Source organism: Belonocnema kinseyi, chromosome 10 (assembly GCF_010883055.1).
Source record: "Belonocnema kinseyi isolate 2016_QV_RU_SX_M_011 chromosome 10, B_treatae_v1, whole genome shotgun sequence".
NCBI classification, from domain to species: Eukaryota; Metazoa; Arthropoda; class Insecta; order Hymenoptera; family Cynipidae; genus Belonocnema; species Belonocnema kinseyi.
In genome coordinates, this window is record NC_046666.1 from 71,100,587 (window position 1) to 71,108,726 (window position 8,140).

The following is an 8,140-nucleotide window of genomic DNA, read 5'->3' on the forward strand; positions in this document are numbered from 1 at the left end:
TAACAAAAGCGAACTGGTACTCAATATTATTTAAAGCTGTTCAATTTATAATAGTATTATAAATTTCAAAGAATTTTACAAAAATTAAGGGTTATCGTGTGATTTCCAAGATTTAAAGAGATTTTCAAATATTCCGTAGTATTTCACAGAATTTGGTAAATTCCATGCGGTTTTAAAGTATTTCCTTAAAATACGGAAGATTTGAAAGAATTCCATGTCGGACTTATAAGATTTTAGAATATTTTAAAAGATTTAAAGGAATTTCAAAAAGTTTTCGATAATTCCAAATGTTGCAAAGGATTTTAAGGCATTTTAAGGGTCTTAATAAGCTCAAGGTTTTTCCAGGAATACCATTAGATTTAATGTAATTTCACGGGATTTTTATATTTTACAAAAAAAATTTAAATTCAAAATAATTATGAGACTTCCTTGAGTAGTATGGAGGAATTTTTAAAAAAATTGAGATATTCTGTAGGGTTTCAAAGATGTGAAGAAAGGAGGAGGGTCGATTTGGGGGCTTTTTGGTCTGATTTATTTTTTCTTCAATCAATTTGACAACAATGTTTTTAGTATCTACTAACAACTATAAGTCGATTCCACCCTAAACGGACCACCCTCCCTCCCGTACTTTTCCCCACGTGACCCCCACGAATGTCGAAAATGGCATCACTTGCTAACAGTATTTTTGGAGAGATTAGGCGCTGTCAAACTTGTATTTGCCTAATAAAATACATGATCAACTCCCTATTAACTAACTCTACACTTATTTATCACTTTTTATCTTTTTACTCCTTTTTATGGAGATGGAGGAAGTGGTTTTACTATATATTCTTTTGCGGTGTATATAAATACAAACTATCTAAACTTGATCAGCAGACTCGACCAGGCTATTCGACCTAGGGTTTTTAGGGTCAGTGTTTCCGAATCCAAGGTGCGTTAACTTCTCTCATATCAGGTTCAAAGTTATTTGAAGGTCAAATTGAAAAAACTGATAAAGAAATGCAGAAAAATAGATGTATAGGTTTTTGCGGTTTCTGAATGCGATTTCAGGATTTGTTTAACCGCTTGATGTCAATTAGAAGTTATTTCAAATTCAACTCAAAACCCTGTATATACAGTGATTAAAATCCATTAGGCCGCATTTCATCAGCTGAACCCTGAAGTTATATTGAGTTGAACTTGAAATTATCTGTAATTGGCATCAAGCGGTTGAAAAAACTCTGTATTCGGATTCAAAAATCCCAAAAATCTATATATCTATTTTTCTGTATTTCTTTATGAGATTTTTTTTTCAATTCGGCCTTGGGATGACCTTGAACTTGATATGATAGAGGTTAATGGACCTCAAATTCGGAATCAGTACTCCCAAAAATCTTAGGACACTCTGTGTCCATCTCCATAAAAGGGATTAAAAAGAGAAAAAATGTTAAATAAATGTAGAGGTAGTTAATAGGGAGTTCATAGTGTATTTTATTAAGCAAATACAAATTTCACAGCGCCAAATATGTCCAAAAATACTGTTAGCGAGTGATGCAATTTTCAGTATTTGTGGGGGTCACGTGGATAAAGTATGGGAGTGAGGTTGGTCCGTTTAAGGTGGAATCGAATTATTATTGTTAGTAGATACTTAAAACTTTTTTTAAATTTTTTTGAACCATAAAATAAATTAGGTCAAAAATCGCCCAAATCGACCCTCATTTTCAAATATTTAATGTTATCTCCAAAAATAATTTTTCTTTTCAAGTTTCATGACATGTAAAACGGTTTTAGGCAATTTTCAAGAGATTAAAAAAATTGCAAGGAATTTCCATGTATTTTAATGGTTTAAAGATATTCAAAAAAAATGTCATGTGGTTTTTTAGAATAGTCTGGAATTTTGGGAAGATATGGAATGATTTTATAGGATCTATAAGGTGTTAGTTTATTGTGAAAGGTTCCAAGACATTTTAAAATAATTTTGACGGATTTTCTCTGATTTCAGAAGATTTCAAAGGCTCTCTAGTATTTTAATTATTTTTCCCAGTTTTCTGGAAATATCATTAGATTGCATGTAATTTTACGCGCCCCACTTATTTTTATCATTCATATTCTTATATAATTTGATTTAATAACTTGTGTGTCACCGGATGAAAAGGTTATGCAATAAAAATTTTATAATTCTAAAAAATTGTTCATAAAGTTACTTTAACAATAGGCTTTTTCTAATAATAAAATAGATCTGCAGGGTGACAATAAATTATTGCACGATATTTTTGGGTTTACTAAATCGGTTACTTTTGTCAAATAAAGACACTTTACATGTAATTAAATTTTTAATTTTTTAATAATATTCAATGATCTTCAATTATTAATTAATTTAAATGTGGAAATTAAACTTGTAAGGCATAACATTAATTAAAAAATGTTTTGTTACTGGATGATATAAAACCAGTGGAAATTTAAAAAGTAATTATAATTCATCACTCTGAAACTTTTATTGGAAACGAGAAGGAGCTTTATTTTGTAACTATGGAATTAATTCTGAAAATACGAATATTTAAGAAAAAGTTCTAAAGGGAATTTGACACATTCAAATAACCTGTATAACCGACCTCATTTTTTCAGTTGACTGAATTATTTTTAACTTAAGAACTTTTTTGTAAATAAAATATCAGACTGAAACTTTGGAAAATCTATCAGAAGACCATAAAAGTACGTATATGTACTTCATTTGAGTAGGAATTTCTCTCAAAATTATTTCCAGAGAAATTAACTGAGACCATTTTTTGACATAAAATTGAAATTTTTTGAACATAAGAACTCTTTTTATATTTAAAATATCCACGAAATGTAAAAAAACGTACATAAACGTAATTTACTATCGGCTCTTACATTTGTCAATGTTTGAGGCCGATATTTTACATATCAAAAACATTTATCAGGTTCAAGAAGTTTTATCAGGTAAGAAGAACATATCTCAAAAAATGGTCCCAGTTTTAATTTCTTTGAAAAGAATTTTTAGCGGAATTCCTAATCAAATGAAGTACATGAACATAGCTTATGGTCTTCTGATACATTTTCCAAAATTTCAGGCCGATATTTTATTTACAAAAAAAGTTCTTAAGTTCAAAGAAAATTCCGTAAACTTAAACATTGAGATCGGTAATATAGGTATTTGAGCATATCACATACCCTTGCGCTTTCTTTTAAAAGACATAACGCCATAGCTTTGAAAAAATGTAATCAAGGACACATTACAGGATGATAAAATTTAATGATATTCAATCGAATTTATTTTGTTACGGAGTAAAGTAAAAATAATTGACTGATAGGATGTCATTGACGAGCACAATAAAATCCTCTAATAATTAAAATTATTCTTCTATAAAAAAGCGTGTAATATTCCAAGGACATGATATTGTCAACTTTTTTTTAATTTTCACCCTTATATATTTTCCAAAATTAGTTCACTATGCAATTCAATGAAAAAATTGACCGAGAATGTATTATTCAATTGAACTAAATACTATTATTCATATATTTTAAAAATAATATTCAATTTATTTACCACATGAATCCAGTCTTTCTTCCCAGTTCCCTTAGGTTGGTTGAACTTGTATGGCGAGATGTCAATCATGGAAGTCAAATGTCCATGGTAAGCACTAAAAGCAAAAAGTTAAATTATGTAAAAAGCGTTTTAAAAAAATGAATAGTTCTTAAATATGAAACATTGAACAACAAGATTTTTGGACTAGCACCAGTTCTCGAAAATGACTGTAACGAAACTTTTGGAAAAATAGGCCCGAAATTCCTCATTTGAACACCGGACGATTCACTTGAGGCTGCAGCATGGAAAATGCTCTCAAAATCCGCTGTAAAAGTTTTATTTTTCACTTCCGTTCCACAAAACACACGGACTTGCGTCAAGGTTGAATAGTTTCGTACTCAAAATCGAGACCACATTTTTTCACAATTAACAAAAAACATTGATTTTTTTAAACACAGAATCGAGGCAGAAATAAATATAGCATCCATTTTCTTATCAGTTATAATAGTCCAAAATAATTCGTTTTTTAAACTTCATTTTAAGAATCTTACCTTGGAAGGGTTTATAGTTGTTTACATTAAAGGAGGAACACACAATAAAGCATAAAAGCATCAAAATAAAGCAGCAAAATATAAAAATAAAAATAAAATCGAGGGGTACATAGCTTTAAGATTCAATACAGAACGATTAAATAATTTTAAAAATATGATTTAAATGAAGTAATGTGAAAATTGAAAAGTATTACAAATCAATAAATACATAATGTTATTGTCTAAATTATAATAGCACCCCATCAAGAATTAAAATTTGTAATGAAAACGCCCGAGGTTGAACAAACTAAAATTAAAGTCTATAAAATAATACATACATAATATATACATAATACATGATCTACTAAAAAAGTTACGTATCCCTCTTTAATAATTCATTATAGAAAAGTAAACCATTAGTGCATAGAAATATTGAATAAAAATATTTTTTGAGGAAGTAATCTGCCTGATTCTGGAACTTATCAAACTTAGGTATTTGCACCCACTCATTCCAGGCTACAAGTTTTTTGAAACTAGAGTTCTAACGCACAAAAAAAATTCTCATTTGCCTTTAGCATACATGCCACATACATCTTTCTTGTGTCACCTAAAATGACAATAGGGTTACTGAATGATCCACTTCCGCCAAGGCGGAAGGGATAGGACATCCTTCGTAAGCATCGAATGTATCACTGGAATTGGAAATCTTCTTCTATTCACGAAGCATGCTGTAAACAAGCAAAACCAAACCCATAGGATTAGTCAAATGTATGAAAAATTTTGTCTGAAAATCAATCTGAAAACACTTTGTTCGAATTCACTTTCGCTTTCGCAATCGCACACCAATACTCGAAATCTGAGAAATTTTCAAAAACTAAGTTTTTATACATTTAAGCGACATTCAAAAAAAGGGAAGCAGAAATAAATAATAAATCTGAGTCTGAAGTTACAGAAGGTCGAATAGAGTTTTAAAACATCAATGAAACTTTCAACTTTTTTATGATTTCTTTACTCAGATTACAGCATTGTTAAATTTCTCAAAACCACGATGTAAACTTCATTCATACACTTAACATCTACCTTAGGCTAAATAATTATAATTAATAATCTTCATCTTTTTTAAGAGTAACAATACCCTTTTCAAAACAGCTAATAATACAAAAAGAACGAAATTATATGAATAATGCCATAAAAGTCTTTCTGAAAAAAGTGAAAAAATGAAAGAATTTGTTGATTAGAATTAGCTGTTTTTCCTCATTTTTCCAGGTCCCATCTCTCTGAGCATTATTTTTGTAAATTGTTTATTCTCTAAATCTATTCATTCAAAATTATTTTAAAATATATATTATTTCAGCGGGATCTAAAATAATTAGCAGGGTGTATGAAATCCAAGGATTTCAACCCTTAAATATTCTTCACTATTATTTGTAATATTTTATCTAATGTTTGTTCAAAGACTTTTAGAAAAAAAATCAATATGCTTTTTTAAACCTGAAAATGGATTTAAGAGTTGAAAAAATTCAATAAATTCAGAGGCTATCCATAAATTACGTAACAGCTTATGGGGGAATGAGGGAGGAAAAATGTTACAATTCTCACATTTTTTACGTAATGTTACGTATTTTTTTAACAGCCCTTAATCCTTCTGTAGCCCTTCCGAGAATGGACGTCGAACCGCAAGTAGATGTAGAAGGAGCTGTGCGGGGTCACTGTAAGTCATACTATGAAATACACCAAATTTATGATCATATTAATTTTATGTTATAATTTCAAAATTGCATGATACAAAAAAAATCGCGCTTGTGACGCCCATGTTTATTTTCTAGTTTACTAAGGTAACTAACAGAAAATTTTTTACGCGTAAATGTTGAATTTTTTCCATAAAACGAACTTGAGAAACATACAAATATTAAATAATTGGAAATACGTACTAGTAATTTAAAAAATTGTAAATATTATGTTTTTCCTGTATAATTTTCTTCTCGATAACATAACTTTCTTTACGATTTAATTTTCGAAGAGAGTATGCTTCACTTTATGTGGTTTCCATTTATTTTTTTTCATTTGCCGTGGCTGAAAATATTGCAAAAAAATTAAGTAACCTAGGCAGGGAGGAGGGGGGCGGGTCCAAATCATTTTGTTCAAATATTTACATGGGGGAGGAGAGGGATACAAAATTAGAAAAAATGTGTTCGTAATTTGTGGATGGTCCCGCAGTATAAAAGTGCGTAGATAGCGACTTCAATTGTGGTCAGTTTGAAGAAAACAATAAGAATGTAAATGAGATTATCAGACCTGTCTGAGGTTTTTGTCTGAAACTTACTGATCTAGCACAATAACGTCCTCGTTCCCAGTGTGGGTTTGAGCAAGGCGAAGAGCCAAATCATTAGCCTCACTTCCGGAATTCACCAGATAACAAACAGAGAGCTGTTCTGGGAGTAATGATGTCAGTCTGCTGGCGCAAATCACTAGATCATCATGTAGGAAGCGATTGTTAGTGGACAGCAGGGCCATTTGCTTTTGACCTGCTTCAACTACGTGCGGATGACAATGTCCAACTGAAAATCGAAATTACAGAAATTCATCAAATGTTCTTATTAGTAATGCTATTATTTAAAAAAAGATTCTCTTTAAAACCTTTTACTTTACTTTTAGCTTTCAAACATTTTTTTTTAGCTGAAGAAAGTTGGACTTATAATAGTTTTCTTTTCGCAGATTTTCTATCTTCAGCTTCAACAGCTTTACATTCAATATTTACACAAAGAAAACGATTAAATCTTGTAAAATTAGTAAGAACCGAAATATTTCTGTAAGATAAACCCAACTCTACAAACTTCCATGCAGAATTAGTGAAATAAGATTAATTTTAAAATGTGTCTGAAAGTGATGCAGCTAGAAAATAGGAGTTTAAAAAAAAAGGTGAATGTGATCGTTTTAGAAATCAGTTCTTAATGATCTCTAGTTTAAATCTTTAAAAAAAATTGTATGGTTTTTCGACATTTAAAGTTATTCTACAAATTTTATCCAATTAAAATTTAAGCGAATTAACAAACAAAACTTATTCCATAATATTGTGCAATACTCGATTGACTACTCGGACGCTACAGCCCTTCCGAGGCGAGAATCGCAACAGTCTCTCGCTCTAGGCGCTAAAAACCTGCGTCGGTCAGCAGTTCTAAGATGTAGGGGGTTACTCGAACGCGGCTATGGTGCAAGTAAAAAAGTAATGAAATCCTAAAACACCTCATAATAAATTTTTATGCAAATACCATATTTTTTATAAATATACCGGGCATTTTGAATCCGCCATTTTGAACCTTGCATTTTTAATACGGAATAATAACTACCTTTTCTTTAAATTTTAATTTGTTTAAAATTGTTGGCTGCATTTGAAAGATTCTGCCCACTGTGCAATCTTAAAATTCACCAAAATTTTACGATTATTGAAAAAATTAACGAATATCACTTAACCCTTAAACGGCCAAAACGCCACTACCGGTACACTGCTTTTCAACGGCCAATAACTAAGACTATTCGACACTAGAAAAAATTGAGACACATATATTTTAATTGCTTAAGATCTCCTCTTTCCGACGGTGCCAATGAAATTCCTCAAAAAATTTTCTTATCATCCCAAAATGCGGTTTAAACAAAAAAAAAACGTGATTTTTCATGCCTATTTTTTTTGTGAACCATTTTCCAAAGCTTTTCGAGTCTGTAATTAACCTGGAATCTCACTAACCGGTGGAATAAATGTCTAAACTTTGAGAATGCATGGTTTAAAGATTGATTTTTCGTTTTAGTATTTTCAAAATGGCATCTTAATGGCAACATTTTTGTGCATATGAATTTTTTGCAAATGAACAATTTTTTCAAAATTCAAAATTTTGCTCAAAACGCTCCAGAAAAATTCAGGCGTATTTCTCGGCTGATTACAAGAACTTTTTATTCTTGACAAATTTTCCGAAAAGCGCATAGTTTATCAATAAAAAATGTTCATAGTTCTAAGCATCGTGTAAGAGTAAAATGATTCACGAATATCTATCGTCCGTCTGCCGCAAACAAAGTTTACGTTGCCCAACTA

At 30.4% G+C, this 8,140-nt stretch overlaps 1 protein-coding gene across 2 annotated transcripts in view; it reads right to left on the reverse strand.

Moving 5' to 3' along the window:
• Positions 1 to 8,140, reverse strand: part of LOC117181584 (5-phosphohydroxy-L-lysine phospho-lyase) — a 55,554-nt gene that overhangs the window by 21,972 nt on the left and 25,442 nt on the right. For both annotated transcript variants that reach the window (XM_033374424.1, XM_033374425.1), the window contains exons 4-5: positions 6,380 to 6,614; positions 3,548 to 3,641 (exon numbers count right to left, since the gene is read on the reverse strand). In XM_033374424.1, coding sequence (XP_033230315.1) covers positions 3,548 to 3,641; positions 6,380 to 6,614 — 329 coding nt within the window. The remainder of the gene's footprint in view (positions 1 to 3,547; positions 3,642 to 6,379; positions 6,615 to 8,140) is intronic.